The 24451-nt window shown below is 50.4% G+C and overlaps 2 protein-coding genes and 3 long non-coding RNA genes across 5 annotated transcripts in view; 2 read left to right on the top strand and 3 right to left on the bottom strand.

Annotated features, from left to right (window-relative positions):
* The window catches only part of TBC1D21 (TBC1 domain family member 21), a 36130-nt gene extending 32778 nt beyond the window's left edge, over positions 1-3352 (top strand). Inside the window, exon 11 of the mRNA XM_055277835.2 lies at positions 3245-3352. Coding sequence (XP_055133810.1) covers positions 3245-3337 — 93 coding nt within the window. The 3' untranslated portion in view covers positions 3338-3352. The remainder of the gene's footprint in view (positions 1-3244) is intronic.
* Positions 1595-22115, bottom strand: LOC129482282 (uncharacterized). The gene is made up of 3 exons (XR_008657648.2): positions 22011-22115; positions 3231-3434; positions 1595-2134 (listed from the first exon to the last, which is right to left on the bottom strand). It is a non-coding gene; the product is annotated as an uncharacterized lncRNA (long non-coding RNA).
* LOC134736777 (uncharacterized) lies at positions 10046-20616 on the bottom strand. The gene is made up of 2 exons (XR_010121023.1): positions 20468-20616; positions 10046-10355 (listed from the first exon to the last, which is right to left on the bottom strand). It is a non-coding gene; the product is annotated as an uncharacterized lncRNA (long non-coding RNA).
* LOC134736778 (uncharacterized) lies at positions 11381-13960 on the bottom strand. Its single transcript, XR_010121024.1, has 2 exons — positions 13882-13960; positions 11381-13299 (listed from the first exon to the last, which is right to left on the bottom strand). It is a non-coding gene; the product is annotated as an uncharacterized lncRNA (long non-coding RNA).
* Positions 20689-24451, top strand: part of LOXL1 (lysyl oxidase like 1) — a 25886-nt gene continuing 22123 nt past the window's right edge. Inside the window, exon 1 of the mRNA XM_055277833.2 lies at positions 20689-22119. Within this exon, the coding sequence (XP_055133808.2) occupies positions 21012-22119 (1108 nt within the window). The 5' untranslated portion in view covers positions 20689-21011. The remainder of the gene's footprint in view (positions 22120-24451) is intronic.

Below are 24451 nucleotides of genomic sequence, written 5' to 3'. Positions count from 1 at the left end.
TGGAGGGGACAGGGTGGTGGCAGGTTGGAAAGAAGGATGAGGGACCAGCCCCACTGGTTACAGGTAGAGAGGACAAGGTACATGGAAGAGGAAGGCAGGCCTGGCCGAGCTCAGGTATCTGTGGGAGGAGGAGGCAGCTTCTTGCCTCTCTCTTCCTTTGGGAAGCAGCTTGTTTGGGAAATCCAAGCCCAACTCCATCCAGGGCAAGTGCCTTGATTTTCCCTTGTGAGGAAGAAAAGGGCTTTCCTGACCCAGGAGGAGGACAAGACTGAGGTCAAGTCAATCAAAGCAACAAAGCTAATCCCTATGCCATCAAGAATGTATGTGCAGTGCTGAGTACTATTCTTTGAATCTGAGTTGTGCTGAGTGTTGGTTTACAGAACTCCAGAACCCCCAAGTATAGAACGACTCATTCACCGATGTCATGTGTGTAAAGAAGAGATCTGCAAGCCTGGAAGATTCTCCTTTTCAGGCTTTTGTTCTCTGTCCCACCAGCCTAGTAATATTGGCAGGTCTTAACTTTATAAAGAGGCCCCACCAACCACAATTCCATGCAAAGCTTGCTGCAGAGACCCAACTCTGAGGGCAAGGACCCCAGGCCAGACAGCAGACAACTGGGCATCTCTCTTTCTCTCTTTTCCTCCTCCTCCTGCTCCTCCTCTTCCTCTTCTTACTCCTCCTCCTGCTCCTCCTCCTCCTCTTTCTTTCCCCCAGTCTGAGCCCTCACTCCCCACCAGCTAACTAGCCCAGAGAAAGCAGCTAAATATAGTTCCTTATTCTTTGACTCGTAGAAATCAGCCACAAACTGTCTGTCAACATGAATTTCTCAGCTCAGTCGTTCTAGCCATGAGCAGCTGCTGCTCCTGACACTTCACCAGGCTGCTCTCAAGTTCATCTTTGGTGGGGTCTGCATGGGAGGAAAACACAAATTTGAGAGGGCAGCTTTAGAAAGTGTGAAGTGGGCATAGACTTTGAAATTGGAGAGACAGGAACCAAATCTTAGCTTGACCACTTCCTAGCTGTGTGATCCTCTGCTGGCTCAATTATTGAGCTCTTACTTAGATTCTGGGAGATGCTCTAAGATCTTTCCAATAAATCCTCATTTTTGCTCAGGCTAATGTGAATTGGGCTTCTGTCACTTGCAAGCTGAAGAACAAGAACTTGCTTCTTAACCCCTTGGGTCCTCTGCTGATGGCCTCTTCCATCCATCCTCACTCACATGTTCCATTCCCACATTTTGCAATCTCTTACCCTAAAAAGTCCCAAAGCTGTTTAGTTTCTCTTTTACTTTTAAGAAAGATTTTTTCAAGTGTAACACACTTATTGTATAGTCTCAATTTGTTAGGGTATAGATGTGAAATTGTTTTCTAACTTCCCTGAGCCTCACTGTCTTCATCTGTACAATGGGACTACTATTGCCTGGCTCACAGGACTGCTAGTATGGTCAACCAGGAACCTAGATGGAAAGCTTCTAGCCCAGGCCTGGCACAGTGGGAGGGTTGGGTAGCGGTCCATTCCTCTCCCTGTGTGGAAGATTATTCTTTACCTATCACACAGTAGAACAGAGACTAGAATTATAATGCCTGCCCCCAGAAAGTGGCTTTATTGAGATGTACAAAATATTCTACATGAATTTTTATTTCATTCTCACATTTATTGAGACGAACAAAATCAGTGTTATAGATTGTTATAGACACAGTATCTGTCCCTGTGCCCTGACCCTGACTGTGGGGCTGTCAAATATGCTTCCTAGGGGAACCAGATACACCAGACACACCACACACACACATACACACAAAGGAACACAAGAAGCCAAGCAAATTCAGAGACAATTTGATGAGTGTAACACACACACACACACACACACACACACACACACACACACACACACACGAGGGTATGTGCACATTTGTGAGTGCACTGCAGGCCCATGGCTAGATGAAGCATGGGAAATGGGGGAATCCACAGGGCGCACGTAGCCCGCCGGTCCTGGCTCTCAGCGCTCTCCTTCTGGGCCAGGCCTGAGCCATGGGTGTGTTGAGAGCCTTTGGCGCCCTCTGCTGACTGCGGTCCTGCCTGCAGCCCTCTCCAACCTAGCCAGAGCCAGTGCAGCAGGCCCAGGGAAGCCAGGAGTCTAGGAAGGGGGAAAACCAGAAGAAAAGAGAGTGAAAGGAGGCAAAGAATGGAGGGAGAAGAGAACCAGGGCCTATACTGTCCCCAAAGCCACGAGGATGGAGGACTCAGCTATGCAGCCACTCACTGACCACAGCAGCTGTTTACAGACAGGAGCATCACCTCCCAGTGCTCATGATGACCCTCTAGAGACCCTGTGGTGGCACAGCTGGTGGTGTGAAGGGCACAGGCCCCAGAAAGTTCCTCAGGCTCTGGCTGTGATGCCTTGTAAGTCCATGTGGCAGAACCATCCACCAGACCAGTGAACTTTTCCATCTCCTCTGGGAATGCCCAGGGCCAGACCTTCAATCCTGGATGCTAGAGAGCTTCATGATGGAAAACATGGACTTGGGAACCAGACTGACCTAGGCAGAGTGCCTGCACTGCCCCTAACTAGCTGTGTGACCTTGGGCTCCTAATTGCTCCCTGTCTCTGCATCCTAATCTGCAAAGTGAGGGGAGTAAGACAGTTGCAGTCAGGATGAAATAAAAATCCACGTAGAGGCTGGGCACAGTGGCTCACACCTGTAATCCCAGCACTTTGGGAGGCCGAGGCAGGCAGATCACTTGAGGTCAGGAGTTCGAGACCAGCCTGGACAACACGGTGAAACCCCATCTCTACTAAAAATACAAAACTTAGCTGGGCATGGTGGCACGCGCCTGTAGTCCCAGCTACTCCAGAGGCTGAGGCAGGAGAATTGCTTGAACCCGGGAGGTGGAGGTTGCAGTGAGCTGAGATCATACTACTGCACTCTAGCCTGGGTGACACAGCGAGACTCCGTCTCAAAAAAAAATCTGTGTAGAGTGCAGCACAGGGCCTGATGCAAAGTGCATAATAAATGCTAGCTACTAGCATTACTGTGTCATTGTTGTTGCCCTTGCCACGGGCTTCACGAGAGATGAAGGACATAGTTTCATCAGGGCCTCTGCAGCTGACATGACTCCTGGGAAGTGGTGGGAAGGTGGGATCATCAGAATCTCATGTTTGCATAAGGCCATGAAGGCCATGATGTCAGGCTGTTAGATTCCTGCTGGGAACACTTGTCCCAATTGTCTGACCTTCTTTCTTCTAGGGTGGCACAGCCCTGTTCCTCTGCAGGACTCATCACAGCCAGGGAGGCCCCTCTTCTGGTGTTTTCCGACACAGGGACACTTCTTTCTCATGACATAACCTCCAAGTTACAACACTCAGAAGCTGTCAGTGGTCATACTTTCTCTCTTAGACAAAACCAGTCTTCTGGGAAAAGAACAAATGAGGCTGACCTGCAGCAAGACGCAAAAACAAGAACCTGGTGGGGCTGCTGTGGCTTGCAAATCCCTGGTCCCAGATGTCTCTAAGGCCCACCCACATCCCCGCCCCTCTGCTGGCTCAATTATTAGGCTCTTTCTTAGATTCTGTGAGATGCTCCAAGATCCTCCAATAAATCCTCATTTTTGCTCAGGCTAGTGTGAGTTGGGCTTCTGTCACTTGCAAGCCGGAGAACAAGGACTAGCTTCTCGACCCCCTGGGTCCTCTGCTGAAAGTCTCTTCCATCTATCCTCACTACCCACATGTTCCCATCCCACATTTTTGCAATCCTCTACCCCTAAAAAGTTCCAGAGCTGTTTTCTTTCTCATTTTTTTTGAGACGGAGTCTCGCTGTTGCCCAGGCTGGAGTGCAGTGGCGCGACCTTGGCTCACTGCAGGCTCCGCCCCCTGGGGTTCACACCATTCTCCTGCCTCAGCCTCCTGAGTAGCTGGGACTACAGGTGCCCGCCACCTCGCCCGGCTAATTTTTTGTATTTTTAGTAGAGACGGGGTTTCACTGTGTTAGCCAGTATGGTCTCGATCTCCTGACCTCGTGATCCGCCCGCCTCAACCTCCCAAAGTGCTGGGATTACAGGCGTGAGCCACCGCGCCCGGCCTCTCATTTATTTTTAAGAAGGACTTTTTTTCAAGTGTAGCCCTTTTTTTGTAGGGCCTCAATTTGTTAGGATGTAGACGTGAAATTGTTAATAATCTCCCCCCCAACACACACACACAGTCAACTGTGCTCTATTGAAATCCCTTTCCTGCTGGGTGGTAGGGATCTTAATGACATCGTGGCTGCGTCCCACAATTCCGCTGTCACTTTCATCTACTAGAACTGTCTCATTTCGGTAATCAAGACTTCCTGTTTGTCTCTCCTGCCATTCCCACTTCTGCCCAGACGAGAGCGGTGACTGGCCCTCCCACCCCAACAAGGCCACAATGGAGGGGAGCATCTGGCTCCAGATCCGCCTCCCTATCACTTTTCTAGTCTCTCAGTGACTGGGGGGCCAGGAGAGGGACTTGGAAGCAACTCTCACATGTCCTCTCCTAGGTGGATTGTCACTGCTTCTCTGGCTACTCCACTCCCTCCTCTCTGCCCTTGTGACTGTCTCGTGGACAGCCTGTGCATTCTCCCAAGCCCTAGAGAGATGCCCTCATGGGTGGGACACCAGCTTGTCCACTTGAGCCCAGCCACCTCACACAGCTCTCTCTCCACCCCACCATCTGTCTCGTATTGCCCTCTTCCCCAACTCAGGCAGCTCAGAGGTATACAAGGGGGTTCACAGACTAAGCAGATGCCCCCCTGGGGGATGGTATGCTTGTCTCTCCTTACAAGAAATTATCTTATGTTATCAGGGAGGAAAGGCACCCACCCCACCCATCGTCTCCCGTGAAGAGGGGAGCAAGCAGCCTCTACCACAAATGCTGCCCTCCCCACATGGCAACCAACCGTTCCATCCCCTGCTCCTCTTCCAGTCACTGTGAGAGGTGGTGGTGGCTGATGAGAGAAGAGCCATCAGCCCTGCGGGAGGGAGATGGTACTAGCTGCTGACCACCCACTGACAACTCTCTGAATGCAGAAGGCAGGGTCCCCAGTGCCTTTTGTACTCAGCTTTGGGTGTTAGCTGCAATTCCAGAACAGGAGGAAGAGTCCCACACAATATCCTGTTATGCTGGTGCAGAACTCTCCTCCCTCCCAGATCCCAGCTGAATTGATCAAAAGACTAGGAAAGAAGAGAACGCCTGTTGGCCTGGACTGAAAGCCAGAGAAGCTACATTCTCATGCCAGGAAAGCTGGGGATTGCTGTAAAGTGTGCAAGATACAGACTAAAGGAAGACCTCAAGGGCTGATTCACAACTCCAATTCTTGAGAAAGCAAAACTATACTGTGAGAAGTAGATGAGGTCCTGGCAGAATGTACTGACCCTAAATTAGGGCAGATGGTAGGACATGGGGCTTGCAGGGCATCTTTGGAAAGCCCTTTCCATACTATCAACTGCCTTGGGAAGGAGCTGACTGGGAGGTGGGCTGGGGTGGGGGTATGTGGTTGCCATGTCAAGTAGATAACTGAGCTGGGTGGGGTGGGAGGAGTTCCTCCCTCAATCAGGTTCTCTCTAATACCATGTTCCTCCTTTCCTGTTAGTGTGGGCAGAAGTCTTATCATAGCTATGTTGAATACCTACAGGAACAGCCTGGAAACCCTGGACACTGGGCAAATAGAGCTGGCCCTTGGTGCAGAGGATGCAAGGTTCCCTGCTGGGCCTGGCCCCAGCCAACTCCCACACATTTGTCCCAGCTAGATCCCTGAGCTGGTAATGGCCCTTGGACGCTCTACCTAGAGTGGGGAAAGAACGGGACACTTGCACACAAACACACACACACAAACCTGAAGCCAGCTCGACTACTGGCTGGTGCCTCTGGTGACGAGTGGGGAGACATGTCACAGACGGTTTGTGTTCATAGCCAACTGGTGATGTGAAATTGCATTAACCAGTCCTAAAATATGACAGGACAATTGGAGCAACATCCAGGCAAAGGGTGACCTAAAGAGAATCCATTTCCTTCTCCTTGTTTGGGGGAAAATACTAAGATTTTATAAAACACTCACTTTTAGCTCGGTGTGGTAGTGCCTGCCTATAAGTCCAGCTGCTTGGGAGGCTGAGACCAGAGGATCACTTGGGTTCAAGAGTCTGAGGCCAGCCCAGGCAATATAGTGGGACCCAGTCTCTAAATAAATAAATAAATAATAAATAAAATTTTAAAAAGTTTAAAACACTCATCTTTAAAGTAGGAGTACAGAGAAAAGCAAACACACACCCCCACACACAAACCCACATGCACACACATATACTTGGAAATACACAGAGCCTTTGAAAAGACTCTGCATGAGGCAAGGAAGAGAATGTGGCCCTAAAAGGGCAGAGAAAAGTAATTCCTTTGAAAAGATTTATCACATAAACATAAATAACTTGCAGACCACATCTGCTCTGTACTCAATTCATTTAATTAAAGTGCGCACTCTAAGAAATGAGAGTTGAAAAATAAGATGGAAAGAATGAAATGAGAAGGCTGCTGGCTGAGAGGCAGGTGGAAATCAAAAACAAACCAGAGGAGAGAAGGAAAGACTGCAAAGAAACTAAAAATGCAGCAGAATTTTAATTTCCATCAAGATGGTAAAGAACAGAATTGGAACTACAGAAAATGGAATCTGTAAATGTGAAGGACAGATAGAAGTTCTCTGAAACTGCAGAGGAAAAGCACAACAGGATAAAAAACAAAGAGAGAACATGATAGGTATCCGGGCTTACAGAAGACACTAAACAAATGAAATAAAAGCAAGAATCACAGGAGAAAGATGTTCCTGAGCTGATGAGAAGCCTGAGCTTATACATTTAAAAGATTCCTCCTTAAGTCAAATTAATAAAAATAAATGAACACTTAGAAATGCCATGTCGAATTTCTGAATTGCAAGGGTAAAGAAAGAATTCTATCAGCACCCATGCAGAAAGAAATATGGAGAAATATCTACAACATTTATTTTTGTTGTTGTTGTTGTTGCTGAGACAAGGTCTCACTTTGTTGCCCAGGCTGGAGTGCAGTGGTGCGATCACAGCTCACTGCAACCTCAACCTCCTGGGCTCAAGTGATCCTCCCGCCTCAGCCTCCCAAGTAGCTTGGGACTACAGCCATGTATCACTATGCCCAGGTAACTTTTTTGATTTTTGTAGATATGGGGGTCTCACTATGTTTCCTAGGCTGGTCTTGAACTCCTGGGCTCAAGTGACCCTCACACCTTGGTCTCCCAAAGTACTGGGGTTACAGGTGTGAGCCACGACACCCAGCCCAACATTTCTTAAAGTGTATAATTGGAAGAGAGAGTCCATGGAATTTTGTTAACTATTTATACTGGGGAAAAATGTTTCTGTCATAAAATAAGCTTGGGAAATGCTGAATTAAACAAAACAAGATAAAACCCTATGCTGAGGCTTTCTCAGGGCTTTTAACGTGTTCATGCATGTTATTAAACTGGCAATATTAGCAAGCGCAGTTTTCCAAATTTGACTATGAAATCCTTTGCCATAGACTATGTGGTAAGACTGGTGTTCAATAGAACATACTTTGGGAACCACTCTTCTATAGAATTTTGAGAGATCAGTTGTGACCTTACATTTTAACAATTTGCCTGGTGCATTCATGCATGAAGACAACAGAAAAAGACTTTCCTACATGCCAGAACTTAGGACACATGCCATGTATGGCTCTACTTTTCACGGGGAAAAAGGTACTTAGAGATGCACTCTTTCCAAGCCAGCAAGAGTCAAAATAAGTAAAATAATAGTAAGTGAAAAAGCAAGTCCTGGGCTGCAATTCTCAACCTTGGCCCAAATAAACTCTCTAAATTAAAAAAAAAAAAAAAAAAAAAAATCCAGGCTGGGCAACATGGCAAAATCCCATCTCTACAAAAAATAAAAAATAAAACATTAGCCAGGCATGGTGGCATAAGCCTTTAGTCCCAGCTACTCAGGAGGTGGGGAGATCGATTTAGCCACGGAGGTCGAGGCTGCAGTGAGCTGTGATCATGTCACTGCACTCCAGCCTGGGCAAGAGAGTAAGACCCTGTCTCAAAAAAAAAAAAAAAAAATCAACACACAGAAATTGTATAAAAGCTCTGGAAGTGAATACTAAAAACATGTTAAACACATGGTTATGCATGTATCAGTCAGGAAGCAGAAATCACACCACAGCCACTTCCTTCCCTGCCCAGCCCTAAGCCTCACAAACTGCATTCATCACCCAGGATCCCTTGTCCTCCAGCTCCTTGCTGAGTCTGACAATGGAGGGTATGGGTAGGAGTGTGGAAGGCAGGAGGTGAGAAGAGCTGGTGTATCTCATCTGTGTCCTGCCTCTTTTCGTGCCCTCTCTCTGGCGGGGCCTTTGTTCCTCCACAAGCTCAGCTCTTGCCTGCACTCTTCTCCAAGGTTCCAGCTCTCCCTGGGCTCTGGTCACACTGGTTCCTCCCATCGTCCCTGAAGCCCTAAGGACAGTAACACTCACCATAATGTCTAGTCTCTGGGTACCTCACCATGCCTTTTTTGTTCCCTTAACCTTATCCACATCTCCCTTTTTTTTTTTTTTTTTTTTTTGAGACAGAGTCTCACTCTGTCACCCAGGCTGGAGTGCAGCGGCACAATCTTGGCTCACTGCAACCTCCGCCTCCTGGGTTCAAGTGATTTTCTTGCCTCAGCCTCCCGAGTAGTTGGGACTACAGGCATGTGCCACCACACCTGGCTAATTTTTGTATTTTTAGTAGAGACAGGGTTTCTCCATGTTGGCCAGGATGGTCTCGAACTCCTGACCTCAAGTTTTCCACCCACCTTGGCCTTCCAAAGTGCTGGAATTACAGGCATGGGCCACCGCACCCAGTCCCCTTATCCACATTTCTATAAGAAGTCCCTTCATTAAAGTCTCTTTTGTTAAACCATCTTGGGTGAGTGTTTCTTGCCAGGACCTTAACTCAAACCCTTCTCAATTCTTTTTGTAAAGCCAGAATAACCCTGATACTAAAACCTGACAAGTGGCACAAAGAGAGACAGAATGAATGAGTCATACACCTGCCTCATTTATACAAATGTAGAGTCCTAATGAAAATTTAATCAGATAAGTCCAATGTATGTCAACAGTGTATTAAAAGAATACACCATGAGCAAACATTCCTGGAATGCATGGATAATTCTATATTAGAATGGCAGTGAACTGATTTACCACAGCAATAGGTCAAAGGAGAAAAAGATCATTTTACATACTGAATAGATGTTTGGTAAATTGCGACATCCATTCCTGATTTTCTTTTTAAAAGCTCAAGTAAACGGGAAATCAAAGTATACTTATCTCACATGATAAAAAATAATAAATCCCAAACCAACAGCCAAAACCAAAAGCGTAAAATACAAGTAGCATTCCATCAAGTCTGAGAACAAGACAAAGAGTTCTAATATCTTGTTATTTAACATTATTCTAAAGATCCTAGCTAATGCAATTAGATAGAAAAAATAAAAGAGGGAAACAAATTACAATTATTTGCAAATATGATTGTCTTCCCATAAAAAAACTGAGAAAATACAAAATTATCAAAATAGAAGAATTTAGTAAAGTGGCTAGTTATAAAATAACTTTTTCTTTTCTTTTCTTTTTTTGAGACAAAGTCTTGCTCTGTCACCTAGGCTGGAGTGCAATGGGGGTGATCTTGGCTCACTACAATCTCTGCCTCCTGGGCTCAAGCGATCCTTCCACCTAAGCCTCCCAAGTAGCTAGGACTACAGGTGCTCACGCTACCATACCCAGCTAATTTTTGTATTTTTAGTAGAGACAGGGTTTTGCCATGTTGCCCAGGCTGTTCTTGAACTCCTGAGCTCAGGCGATCCACCCACCTCGGCCTTTCAAAGTGCTGGGATTACAGGTGTGAGCCACTGCACCCAGCCTAAAATAAATTTTCATTTCCTAATAAACTGTTAGAAAACATGATGCAAAAAAGGGGGGCTATATTAGTCATCTCTGCTATGTAACAAATTACCCCAAAACTGAGTGACTTAAAACAACACATTTATTATCTCAAGTTTCTGTGGGTCAGGAATCCAGGTGTGGTTTAGCCAAGTCTTCTGGCTCAAAGTCTCTTACAAGGGTAAAATTAAGGGGTCAGCCAAGGCTCTGGTGTCATCTGAAGGCTCAGCTGGGGAAGGATTTGCTTCTAAGTTCTCTCACATGGCTACTGGCAGCGTGTGGTTCCTCACCAGTTGTTGGACTGTGGGCCTCAGCTCCTGGCTCGCTGTTGGCCAGCCACCACCCTTGGTTCTGTGCCACATGGGTTTTCCATAAGGTGGCTCACAACACAGCAGCTGGTTTCATGAGCACAGGAAAGCAAGAGGGTTAGAGAGACAAAATTACAGCAAAACAGAAATTCGCCTCTTATAACCTAATCTCAAAAGCAACAACCCATCATTTTTTGCCATATTCTATTTATGAGAAGCAAGTCACTAGATCCAGCCCACATACAAAGGAAAGGGATTCTACAAGGGGGTGACTACCAGAAGGTAAGGATCATTGGGAGCCATTTCAGAAGCTGCCTGCCACAGATGTCATTGCTTTATTTTATGAAAATAAGCACCAAACACACTACATTCATCTATAAAATAAAGCTTCCCTAAAGACCTATAATAAAAAAGACCTTAATAATAGAAAGATATGCCATGTTCCCGGATAGAAGCACTCAGTGGTGCAAAGAAGTTGATTATCACTAAATTAATCTACAAAACTAATCCAATTGCAATGTCCAGTGGGATTTGTTTTCTGGTTTATCTTGGCAGAAAAAAAAAAGTTCAGAATTTATCTTAAAGAATATATGAATGACCACAAAGAACACCTCAAAAGAAAAAAATGGGCCGGACGTGGTGAGTCACGCTTGTAATCCTAGCACTTTGGGAGGCCGAGGCCGTGAATCACTTGAGGCCAGGAGTTCAAGATCAGCCTGGCCGACATGGTGAAACGCTGTCTCTCCTAAAAATACAAGAACTAGCTGGGTGTGGTGGCACGCATCTGTACTCCCAGCTACTGCGGAGGTTGAGGTGGGAGAATCACTTGAACCAGGGAGGCGGAGGTTGCAATGAGCCGAGATAGTGCTACTATACTCCAGCCTGGGCGACAGAGTGAGACCCTGTCTCAAAAAAATAATAATAAAAATAATAAAATGAAACAATGGGGCTTGTATTCTCAGTCATTAACCCTTATTAAAAAGTTACATTCATTAAAATGGGGCAATAAATACCAATGTAAGAATGATGTGATAGGCCAACGGAACAGAATGGTAAACTCAGTCAAACACACAAAAATATTTAGTGTATGATAAAATGGCCTTTCAGATCACTGGAAAATGATTAATTTGTTTATAATTCATTTGGGGATAGTTGGTTAATTTGCTTTAAAGTTATGTTCTTACCTCTCACCACACATGAAGATAAAATACAGAGTTTAATATAAAAAAGTGAAATCATAAAATCTCAGAAGAACATTTAATTGAAAATTTATATGTTCCTGGTGAAGGCAGCAGTTATGCAACAATAAAGTCCAAGACCATAAAGAAAAGATTAATAATCTGACAGCTTAAAAATGAAGCATCAAGAGAGTATTTTAAAAATTGATGGAAATGACAAATTAGTTGCCTAATATGTGGCAAAGAGTGATATATGAAGAGGTGCTAAATATACATCTTATAAACCAATACTAAAAAGATGAACATTACAATAGAAAATAGTCAAAGAATATGAACAGAAAATTTATCATTCATTCACTCAACAAATATTTATCGAGCACCTCTTCTGTGCCAGACAAGTTTACACATGGGACACGGCAGTGAACAAGACAAAGGACAAAGGTCCCTGCCCCAAGGAGCTTATATTCTACTGGAGAGAGGTAAACAATAAACAAGTAAATTATGAAGTATTTTAGACGGTGATAAGTACTATTGGCAAAAAAAAAAAAAAAAAGAAGAGTTAAGTAAGGCGATCAGGAGTGAGGCATGGGGAGCTCAGGGGCTAGGGAGGTCTCATCAGGAAGGAGACATTTGAGCAAAGCTTTGAACAGATTCAGGGAGTTGACCACACAGAGCAGGGGAAATTGCCATGGTGCGGCGGAGGGGCAGGAGAAGGCCAAGTTGGCTAGAACAGAAAGAGCAAAGGACCAAGTGGTGAGGACTCTGGAGGCCTTGAACAGGACTTTGGCTTTTAACCTGAGAACCACTGCAGAGCTTTAAGCAGAAGAGTGAAATTTTGACTTATGTCTCAAAAGGATCATTCTGGCTACCGTCCTGAGAGCAGACTTTTAGGGTACAAAGGTAGGAGTAAATACACCATTTAGGAGGTCAGCAAACACAAGGCAACATGTTCACTCTCACGGGTAACCAAAAAAATGCAACTAAAAAAATGTATTCACCTCTTTTTAACCTATCCAATTTTTAATGTTCTTTTAGAAAACAGCACCCAGTATCAGTAAGGGTGAAGGCACTTCGGGCAGGTAAATGGGAACCACCTTTCTGCGACCAGCTGGGTATTCTGTGCCAAAGCCTTAAAAACACTCAAACCCTTTCACCAGAAATCCAACTTCTAATAAATTAATCTAAAGGTCTAATAATTGCCGATATTTATTGAGTGCTTCTATGCACCGGGCTCTGAACTAAACGCGCTCCATATTACCCCCTTTTAAATTCTTACCATTATTCCCGTCTTACAGAAAGAAAAAAGGCATGGTGAGTCACACAGCTCACAAATGAGGGCTAGAACCAAACCCAGGCACTGTGACCTGCTACACAGCAGAGGCAGACATGAAGATTTCTTCAAGGGTGCTTATTACAGCATCATTTATAATAGCAAATAAAGTACCCAAAAAAATCAACAAAGGAGGTGATTCATTCAGTTATGATTTGTCCACATAAGTCAGTCATTAAAAATCTGGTTAAAGAAAACTCGTTTCCGATCCAGCCAGGTGCTGAGACAGGCAGAACTTTCTGGAGCTTCTCGTTGGAGGCTGCCAGCTGCTGTGATGTCCTATTTCTTGATCCAGGTGGTAATCCAGAGGTGTGCTCACGTTGGGATCATCCATCAAGTGGTACACTTAGGATGTGTGGACTTTTGTGTGTGCGTATGCTATGCTCATGTTTTTAAAAGTTATTTTTGGCTGGGCACGGTCGCTCACGCCTGTAATCCCAGCACTTCGGGAGGCCAAGGTGGGCAGATCACGAGGTCAGGTGATCGAGACCATCCTGGCTAACACAGTGAAATCCCATCTCACCTAAAAAAATACAAAAAAAATTAGCTGTGCGTGATGGCGGGTGCCTGTAGTCCCAGCTACTGGTGAGGCTGAGGCAGGAGAATGGCATGAACCCGTGAGGCGGAGCTTGCAGTGAGCCGAGATCGCGCCACTGCACTCCAGCCTGGGAGACACAGCGAGACTCTGTCTCAAAAAAAAGAAAAAAAAAAGTTATTTTTAAAAATTTAAGTTGCCAGGTGTTTCTCCTCCTACAGGGACACGAGAAGGCTGTGGAGCAGGATTCTTGAGTCAGGGATGAGGCCCTAGTTATGTAGACCCAAGGCTGGTAGCCACCACTTGCTCCACGGGGAAATGGCTCTCAAGATTCTGTGGTCTGAGAAAGCCTGGTCCTTCCCATGCTGCAGGAAGGAAATGCTATGTAGGAAGTGGCTGGCCTCCTGGGCAGATAGAAATGAAGGTACTCCCCGACCCCACACCCCACCTTCCCATTCCAACCAGTGGGTTGACATTTCCACCTCTAAGTGAAACTGGCAATCTGACTGCAGGCCCAGGATCCAGGTCCAGTCCTGAGGGAGACAAGGTCCTAACAGGGGAGGGACCCACCGCTCCAGAACAGACGGGGTATCTTGGGGAGTGGGGGACAAAGTCTTGACCTCCTCTTCATCTAGGCAGGCAGGAGCTCCTGTGATCAATATGAACATTGAAAGCGCAGTTACCAGCCAGGCGCGGTAGCTCACGCCTGTAATCCCAGCACTTTGGGAGGCCGAGGCGGGTGGATCACGAGGTCAGGAGATCAAGATCATCCTGGCTAACATGGTGAAACCCCATCTCTACTAAAAATACAAAAATTAGCCGGGCGCGGTGGCAGGCGCCTGTAGTCCCAGCTACTTGGGAGGCTGAGGCAGGAGAATGGCGTGAACCCAGGAGGCGGAGCTTGCGGTGAGCGGAGATCACGCCACTGCACTCCAGTCTGGGCGACAGAGCAAGACTCTGTCTCAAAAAAAAAAAAAAAAAAAGAGCAGTTACTTACCTTGAGACAAGGAAATGTTCAACTGTTATTACACAAACAAAGCAGCTTGTAAAATGACAGAGGCACTATGATCCTAATTGTTTTTATAAATGAGTGGGGGGGGGTGGAGCTTAAAACAATGGTTTTTCTCTAGGTTACAGAATGAATTACTTTTTCTCTTTTACTCTGTATTCTAAATTTCCTATAATTGACCTATTTCTTTTGTAATCTGAGATTAAAAATTGTATTACAAAAAAACTTGAGGGAGAGATTGCTGATATCTCATCTTTCATCACCCTGTGGCCCTTTCCTTTCCAGACCCCAGCTGGGCAAAACTAGTCTCCACTGGCCCCAAGGGCCCGCTCCTTCTGTTACAGGAAAGGGGTCCCGATCCAGGCCCCAAGAGAGGCTTCTTAGATCTCACACAAGAAAGAATATGGGGCAAGTCCACAGAGTAAAGTGAAAGCAAGTTTATTAAGAAAGTGAAGGAATAAATGAATGGCGACTCCGTAAGCAGAACAGTCCCGATGGCTGCTGGTTAGCAGTCATCTGTGATTATCTTTTGATTATATATTAAAGAAGGGGTGGATTATTCATGAGTTTTCTGGGCAAGAGGTAGGGAGTTCCCAGAACTGAGAGTTCCCCTTCCTTTTAGCTCATATAGGGTAACTTCCGGATGTTGTCATGGCGTTTGTAAACTGTCATGCACTGGTGGGAGTGTCTTTTAGCATGCTAATATGTTATAATAGCGTACAATGGGGAGTGAGGACAGCCAGAGGTAATGATCACCACCATCTTGGTTTGGGCTGGCTTTTTTTTTTTTTTTTTTTTTTTGAGACAGAGTTTCACTCTTGTTGCCCAGGCTGGAGTGCAATGACACGATCTTGGCTCACTGCAACCTCCGCCTCCTGGGTTCAAGTGATTCTCCTGCCTCAGCCTCCCGAGTAGCTGGGATTATAGGTGCACACCACCACGCCTGGCTAATTTTTTGTATTTCAAGTAGAGACAGGGTTTTACCATGGCCAGGCTGGTCTTGAACTCCTGACCTCAGGTGATCTGCCTGTCTCGGCCTCCCACAGTGCTGGATTACAGGTATGAGCCACCATGCCTGGCCAGCTGGCTTTTTTTTTTTAATTGCATTCTGTTTTATCAGTGGAGTGCTTGTGACCTGTATCTTGGGCCTCCTGTCTCATCCTGTGACTACCAAGGCCTAGCCTCCCGGGAATGCAGCCCAGCAAGTCTCAGGCTCATTTTACCCAGTCCCCATTCAAGATGGAGCCCCTCTGGTTGGAATACCTCTGTCACTTCCATCACCACCTCCCCTTCTCCAGCTCCACTACCAACCCCCACCAGGGGGAAATGAGTAAACTGCATGAGGTCTGAGAAAGCAGAAAAAAAGCCACCTCATGAAGGCGAACCAAGGACAGAGTCACTGACAGACAGAGATGGATGGGTAAATGGGCGGACAGACAGACAGACATGGAGACTGAAATAGAAATGTCTCCCAAAGGGCACAGAGAGTCAGTGCCATGTCTTCACCTCCACCCAGGACACACTCATGACACCCCCACCAGCCTGGGCACCCACTGGAGACTTGGCAGGTCTGGCTGCTCTCTGTGATGACTGCAGTCAGCACAGGGCCTGGTATTCCACAGATACCCAGGGAACATGCTGAGAGAGTGAGAGAGTGGATGAATGAAGGAATCATTTATTGGGAGAAGCATCAGCAGATAGAGATGACGGGAGTGAGTGTGAAAGAGAGTTGAGGAAGAACAGAAACAGATGGAGACAGACGGAGGCTGCAAGTCACAGACTTGGCCACAGACAGAAAATGAACGAATAAGATGGAGGGAGGTTACTGCAGAAAATTTAAAAGCTATAGAAAGCCAGTCATGGTCATGTGCACCTGTAGTCCCAGAGGCTGAGGCAGGAGGATGGCTTGAGCCCAGGATTTCAAGGCTGCTGTGAATCCACTGCACTCCAGCCTGGGGAACATAGCAAGACTACGCTTTTTTAAAAAAACAAAAACAAACAAAGAAAAAGCTAGAGAAACCCAGAGAGATCCCAGTGAAAGTTAAATATACAGACAAAAAGAAAAGGAGAGAGAGAGAGCGCGCAAGCCCTCCCTTAACCTTGTCAGGATGTTAGTAGAGAGAACCAGGGGTTCCTGCCTTAGTTTCCCTCCTAGATTTGCAGGTCTCTGCTGAGCTGTGTCCCAAGGGCCTGGCACCCTGCTTGGTTTTGCCAGTTCTCTCCCTCGGGCAGGGGACAGTTGCCCTCTTAACCCCACGGCATGCCAGCTCAGGGCCCTCCCACCCAGAAGGCCCCAGACAACTACGCAGAATCCCCCCGCCAAGGCAGGTCCCTGGGAGATCTCTCTCCCCAGTTGGTCCTCATTCCTGCAATAACGATTGGCCCCTGTCTCCACTGGCTCTGGGCTCAGGGCACCCCCCCCCCCACCCCCGGTTGGGTAGGGGTTGGGGCTGAAGGTGGAGGTAGAGACAGGAGCCTGTTGCCCCAGACTCTGGGGAGGGGTGAAAGTCAGAGAGGGGAGAAGCTCTAAGGGGCTGAGGGGGCTTCCCGCCTCCACAGAGCCCAACCTGAATGCCCAGAGTACTGTTATCAGCTTGGTTATTTCCAAATTCCCTGGGAGCCGTGGGGGAGGGGACCCAGAGAGCTGGGAGAAAAAACGACTGGGAAGTAGCCAGAGCCACAGAATTCCCCTGGGTCCTAGAGAAGGGTGGGTTCCTTCCACCCCCAACCCCATTAGTCCCTCGAAAAGGCTCTGACCTCACCTCCCCCACTTCCGGAGTGGAGTTCCAGCCCTGAAGAAACACTTCCAAACCCACGGCTCTGGCCCCCTCCTCAGGCCCCCTCCTCGGCTACCTCGGCCCTGGGGACTGGGTCCCCCGCCCCACCGTTGCGCCAGATGTGGCTGCGGGGGAGGGGTAGGCACGGGGCCCAGCTGGCAGTGGTCACTCGGTGGTCCTCTCCCTGCAGAGTCAGCGCTTTCTGTGCCAGCTCACCCAGCCTCCTCACTCAGCACTTCCTCCAGTCCGCTTTCCAGAGGCAGCAGCTGCCTGGGTTGGGTCTTGGATTCCCAGTGCTGCCCCAAACCCATGTACGGCGCAGCCTGGAAGATGGAGGGTTTGGGTGCTACGGGGCCTTCCCTCATGGCTTCCCCACTATCACAGAAAATTCCGACCCACCATGGGCCTCCTAGTACTTCCCTCTGCAAAGCAAGTGAGGAATCCCACAGCTCCTGACCCCTCTCTGCTCCCCAGACTCGCTGCTGGTCAGGCCTGCTGCTTCCTGGCTCCCCCATGGACTTTCCAGAACTCAGCCTTCCATGACAGAGTCACAGGACCCTGGCTGCTCCGTGGGAGTCCCAGCAACACAGAGCTGAGCACTCGGTAGGGGCTTAATAAAGTCATGCACAATCAACAGGCTCTTTCATCCTTCTATCACCACCCCTCCGAGGGTGCCTTGACACCGGTTCCTAGTGCCAGGAACTGGCAACAAGCCTCAAGCACATGCCTGGGTCTTAAAAATGTGGGTGTGAATCCCGGCCTGCAGGGACAGGCAGAGAGAGAAGCTGCCCTTCCCCCCAGACAGCTCTGGCTCAGCTCAGCCTTCGAGTCCACGCCCTCCTTTGACCCCAGCTCTGCACCCTCCATAGCCTGCCCAGGTCTCTTTTAGGACCCCACCCTGCAGGTTTCAACCTAAGGATGCCAGGACACCTCCAGCCACCGAGGCAAGGCCTTGCCCAGCATGAGGAGAGGTGACGGTAGGCAGGCTCCCCTGGGCTCACAGAGCTGCTGGGCCTGTCAGCCACTGCAGAAGACCTAAACCCAAGCAGAATGAGGTCAGAGGGAGGGAGTAGAGAGGAAGGGAGAGGACAGCTCTGGTGGAGGGGCCACCTGTGGCCCCCCTGCACAGGGTTCACCCTGGGCAGAGAAAGATGCTGAAGACAGATAAAAACAGGAAAGACAGAGGAAGTGGGAGTGGGGGTCAACTCCAAGAGATAAACCCCTCCCTTCTCTCACAAGTGAAGAAGAAAGAAGGAAAATAGTGGCCACATGTCTGGCTCTGTGCTGGGGACTTTTCATAATCCTCTCATTCCATCCTCTCAAATATGCCACAAGAAAGGTATGATTACCCCCAGGTCACAGTCGGGACTCTGAAGCTCTGAGAGCTTAAAAAGCTTCCCTGGGGAGTGGCTGGGCCAGGACAGGTCCCTAGCTCAAGTCATGGTGTGGACCCCCAGGTCTCCATCTCAGCAGGGATGGCTGGCAGGAGCACAGTCCTGGCCAGGGGAGTCTGTGCAGAGGCCCAAGCTATGTTCAGAGCAGAGTTTATTCAAATAGAGCCTAACAGGAAACTTGGCTCCTCTGACTCACTCTGATTCGACCTTATTAAGAAAAAAGAGAGAGGAGCAGGAGCCAGCATCGGGTAAGGTTTCACGCCAAGAGCTGGCTCTGAGGCCCGCTGAGTGGAATGGCCTGTGCCCTGATCCCCCCACACCCAAAGCCTTGAGGTAGCCCCTGCCCTGCTGTCTGAGTCAAGGCGAGGGCTCCCGCCTTCACTTTAGGGCAACTGAGTTCCCTTCCTCACAGCCATCCTCTGCCCTCCCTCCACTCCTCTTCCCTTCCCTGCCTGCCTAGGGGTACTCTGAGGCCTGTTTCCACTTCTCCCCCTCCTCTGCTGCCACAGCTGCCCATCTGGCTGGCGGGAGGGCCCTACAGGACCCCAGGGATTCCAAGCAGCTGAGGCCAACACTGCAGGGGGCAAGCAGGAGGGAAGGAAGGCTTAACCCTCCAGGTCCCGGCCCTCAGTGAGCCCTGCCTCAGCATCTTGCTTGGTGTCAGTCACACTAGTGGCTCTTTGGAGGAATCTTGTCTAGACTCTGAGATGGAAACCCCACGCTGGGGAGCTGAGGTGTCAGTGTTGACAGGTTGCTGGCCAGGAGGTATTGGAAGCCCCCTACCTCTGGGCTGGATTCGGGGCATTTAAAGGGTAGAGATGGGCCGGAGTCCAAGCCTCAGGCCTGAAGAACAGTGCAATGGGTGAACAAATGCTGCCTGGCAAGAATGGGGTTGGGAGGTCTACAGTTCCCGAAGAATGTCCACTCTAGTTGCCTCCTCTCTAGGTGGGCTCCAGGCATTTCCAAAATAAGAATATAAGGGGCCAAATTAAGGACAGGTCCTTCATGCCTTGTTTATAAGCCCAAGAGGACAATTTCTGCCCTTCAGTTCCCAGGAACATGGTTGGAGAAGACAGCCCAGGGGAGGCCGGAAGAGCAGTATTTGGAGTCTGATTTCTTGGATGCCAAAATGTTCAAACTTCTGGGACCCCCTCCTATCCCTGCCATTCCCAGAAGGAACAGAGAATCTCCCAAAGCACTCTCAGGAGCCATCTGGCCTAATCTTCCATTGGTAAGCTGTGGCAGCTGGATCAGATAGAGTAAGGGACTGAGCCACACAGCAACAGGACCAGGCCAGTTCTCCGGAACCCCCTTCTGTTGTTCAATGCTTACAGGCTTCTCTGCTTCACAGTGACCCCTGTCCCATATCAAAGACAGCCCCCAGTTTCATTTTATCCACGTGTACACTCAAGTTATTCCCAGGCTATGCAGAGCCAAGAGATGTAGGACAGAAACCATAAGTGATGTCTGGGAAGTTGATCTCTCCCAGGATCTCACAAGTGCTATTCAGCTCAGGGATACACCCCACTCTTCAGACTGGGAAAGTAAGCCCCTGAGGTGTGCCACGAGGGAAGAGCTGCAGCTTCAGTGCCTCTCTACGCAGGCCCAAGAGCTGCGGTGCACCTGGGGCCTGGAATTAGAGAGTGGTCCCTGTTCAGCATCTCCCCGAGGTGGCCCACCAACAGAGGGTGTGTCTTTTTTTTTTTTTCTTCCTATTGAGGGTGTGGGATAATGGTGGAAGGAACATACAAAGAGGGTGTCTCTTAATTAGCACTGGCTTTAGGGAACAAGCAAAAGGGAGAACCCGGGAGTACGGGAAGGAGGCTAGAGCAGACAAGAGTCAGAGGCCCATTCCAGCCCAAACGAGAAGCCAGTGAGCAAGGTGGAGACCAGGGATGCTGTGTCCAAAGCAGAGAGGAATGGGCGGGGTGGTGCTGACACCCCAGCCCCGTTCTGCCTGCCAGAGCCCCACTTACCAGGCCCGAGTCCCCAGAGGTCCCCTCCTACTCCCTGCTCGATTCCTTTCCTCAGAGGCAGGTCTGTGGCTTGGCTGGGAACTCCAGGGACTGAGGGAGCACTGCAGCTGTGGGACCGGCGCATAGCTAAAAGCCGGCGGGCCATAGGGCCCCGCGGAGGAGGCCCCAGCAGGCGGACCAGGAGGCCGAAGCCTCCCGACGCTCCCAGCCTGTTGCTTATTCATTCAGAGTGGGAAAGCGCCAGCCGAGCGGCCAGCCAGTGCGGGGCTGGCCATGTAAGGCCCACAGGCGGTCCTGCCCGCCCGGTGCCCTGCGGAGAGCCCCGTGCAGCCCTGGGCACCGCCCCTGCCCTGCCCTGACCCCTTGGCCTCGAAATGCTGTCATCGGAGGAGCCGTCCCGCTCGGGACAAGGCCAGCATGGACAAAGCTAGAGCTGGGGCAAGCAAGGAGCCTTCCTGTCTTCGAGGCCGTGGGAAGAGAAGCACGCCCAGGGGGCCACTCCTGAGAGCCTCTCTGTCCACCAGGCCTCTGCAGAGGGGTCACCATGGCTCTGGCCCGAGGCGGCCGGCAGCTGGGGGCCCTGGTGTGGGGCGCCTGCCTGTGCGTGCTGGTGCACGGGCAGCAGGGGCAGCCCCGGCAGGGCTCGGACCCCGCCCGCTGGCGGCAGCTGATCCAGTGGGAGAACAACGGGCAGGTGTACAGCTTGCTCAACTCGGGTTCAGAGTACGTGCCGGCCGGACCTCAGCACTCCGAGAGTAGTTCCCGGGTGCTGCTGGCCGGCGCGCCCCAGGCCCAGCAGCGGCGCAGCCACGGGAGCCCCCGGCGTCGGCAGGCGCCGTCCCTGCCCCTGCCGGGGCGCGTGGGCTCCGACACCGTGCGCGGCCAGGCGCGGCACCCATTCGGCTTTGGCCAGGTGCCCGACAACTGGCGCGAGGTGGCGGTTGGGGACAGCATGGGCATGGCCCGGGCCCGCACCTCTGTCTCCCAGCAACGGCACGGGGGCTCCGCCTCCTCGGTCTCGGCTTCGGCCTTCGCCAGCACCTACCGCCAGCCGCCCTCCTACCCGCAGCAGTTCCCCTACCCGCAGGCGCCCTTCGTCAGCCAGTACGAGAACTACGACCCCGCGTCGCGGACCTACGACCAGGGTTTCGTGTACTACCGGCCCGCGGGCGGCGGCATGGGCGCGGGGGCGGCGGCCGTGGCCTCGGCGGGGGTCATCTACCCCTACCAGCCCCGGGCGCGCTACGAGGAGTACGGCGGCGGCGAAGAGCTGCCCGAGTACCCGCCGCAGGGCTTCTACCCGGCCCCCGAGAGGCCCTACGCGCCGCCGCCGCCGCCGCCGCCGCCCCCCGACGGCCTGGACCGCCGCTACTCGCACAGCCTGTACAGCGAGGGCACCCCCGGCTTCGAGCAGGCCTACCCTGACCCCGGCCCCGAGGCGGCGCAAGCCTACGGTGGAGACCCACGCCTGGGCTGGTACCCGCCCTACGCCAACCCGCCGCCCGAGGCGTACGGGCCGCCGCGCGCGCTGGAGCCGCCCTACCTGCCGGTGCGCAGCTCCGACACGCCCCCGCCGGGTGGGGAGCGGAACGGCGCGCAGCAGGGCCGCCTCAGCGTGGGCAGCGTGTACCGGCCCAACCAGAACGGCCGCGGTGAGTACCGCCCCCGACGCCCCTCCGGCCGCGCGTGCCCCTGGCCACTGGAAACTACTCCGGGCCCCGGGCCCCTCCTCAGAACTTCCCGGAGGCCTCCCCTGAGCTGCTAAGCACGGAGCAGCGCCCCCTCCCTACTTCCCCCGACCCAGCCAACAGCCGCCCTCCCACCCCCGGCATCTCACCTCCCAGCTTAACCCGCACCCAGGCATCATCAGTGCCAGGGGTTGGCCAGGCAGGTGTGGGCTCTGATCCTGGCTTTGGTGGAGGGACTAGCCGAGCTTTGGGAGGAGACGCGCTTTCTGCACTTGGCTTGGGTCATCTGAGGACAAAAGGAAGGAGCCCCTCATCCACCTTCTCCCTCATTTCAATGAGGGCATCTCCTTCCCCCCTTAGAGATGTCCTATGCCAGCTCACAGGGTGAGGCAAGGAGCATCAGAAACCTGAGTCTTCAGGGCCAGAAAGGCCTTAAGGGATGCCCCTGGAGGTGTGGCAGGTTGCTCATCACTGGGCATGTGTGAGCTTGGCCTGAGTGCGCAGGAGGTTAGAAGGGAGCGTGTGCTCCAGGCAGGAGTCCGGACTTCCTTGGGGGAGTCTGCAAGGCTGGGGCAAGAGAGACCAGTCAGGCACTGGCCTGGTGCAGAATTTCAGGGGCTACCAAAAAACACAGTAGTTGAGATGAGTAATATTGAGATGTATTTTTTTAAAGTCAAAATTAATGCAAAAAAAAAAAACCCTGTGATAAAGGAAATATCCAAATTTTAAATAGAGTCAGTAATAGTGGTATGCCGAACCATATTGGAACTTGAGGCTAACTGAAAAATCAGCAACACGGATCCTGTCCTTATTTGAAATTTGGATATTTTGTTCATTACAGATAGTTTTGCATTAATTTTTATTTTAAAAACTATTGTGTTAAATATTACTTATCTCCGTTACTGAGTTTTTTTGGCACCTCCTAAAATTTTGCACCCCGAGCAAAAAAAAAAAACACCTCACTGGCCTCATTCCCCTCACCCTAGTCCTGGCCCTGGCAGAGAGCCCCAGCTGTGGACAGGACTCCCTCTGGCTTTTCAGGGGGTGAACATACGTCCTCCTCTTGGGAAGGCCCAAGCCCTCTCTGCACATGAGGACACAGTGGAGAGGCAGCTTCTACACATGCTGTTAGCAGACAGGGCTACTGTGACAAGGGCTGACTGGTGGGTCTGGCCAGTGCTGGACGGCCATCAGCCATTCTCTGCTGTCTTAGAATCCCCCTCCCTGCTACCCTCTCCATACAGGCAGCTTTTGGGCCAAGTTTTTCTACTCAGTCCCCGATACTTATGCAGTCCAACCCTGCCTTGCTTCTTTCAAGCTGTCGTCAGTTTCCTCTACCCATAATTCCCATGCTCCCCATTGAGGTTGCTGTGCCTGGCCCACCAAGTAAGGGCTGACTGAGCCCTCCAGTGCCTCAGAGTATAGGTGCTAGTGCCCCAGCCTCCTCCTTAGCCTCTGTCGGCAGAGGGATGATGCCTTGTCTCCAGCCAAGCTGACCTCAGTGAGGAGCTGCTGCTCATGGGGTACCTGTCTCCCTGGGTACTGCTGGAGGCCAAGACTAGGGGAGAGGAGTGTCTCCACTGGGAACACCCACTCTATCACATCTGAGGTGTCGCTTTTGAGTTGTGTGCTGAATCCCACTTTAAGAACCTGCAGGAGCTCAGGAAAAATCAGATGGCAGGTCCTTCTGTGGTGTGATGAAGGATGCATCCACCTGCTCTGGTCCTTACCAGCTACTTGCAGCATCCCTGCAGAAGGGCACGTTATAGCCATGCATCAGCTTCTCTAGGGCCCCTTGGAGGATAGGATGTTTTACCTAGAGGGTGCTAAACTTTTGCAGTGGCTTTTCTTAGAATGCAAGACCTCAGCATGAGGCTCAGCCTGATGGGCCCCACCTCTGAGCAGAGAAAACTGAGCCCTCAAATGCCACAATACTGGCAGAGGCATGCCTGGGACTTGGCATCTGGGCACCAAGTCAGTGGGTTTTCTAGGGCCTGTCTTTGGGCTGTTAGTTCTTAAGGAAGCCAGTTGGTTGAGAGGGGAATGGGACAGGGCAAGGCCATGTCTGAAGTGGGAGTGCTTGGTGCTTAGCAGACCTCTGGCCACTACCCCTGAGCCCCACAGTTCATTTTGGGTCAAAAACATTTCTCCCCTGAAGGTAGCATCCTAGGTGCCAAGCTGAGTGTGCTCACATGCATCAAGTCCAGGCCCTTCCCTGGGGCAGTCTACCAGGAGTGGCATCTCAGTGCTGTGATTAGGCAAGCATTGGTGGGGCCAGGGGCTTTGTGAGCCCAGA

This window comes from Symphalangus syndactylus, chromosome 5 (genome assembly GCF_028878055.3).
Source record: "Symphalangus syndactylus isolate Jambi chromosome 5, NHGRI_mSymSyn1-v2.1_pri, whole genome shotgun sequence".
NCBI classification, from domain to species: domain Eukaryota; kingdom Metazoa; phylum Chordata; class Mammalia; order Primates; family Hylobatidae; genus Symphalangus; species Symphalangus syndactylus.
Note: the sequence above shows the minus strand (reverse complement) of the source record. Positions and strands in the feature narration are given on the sequence as shown.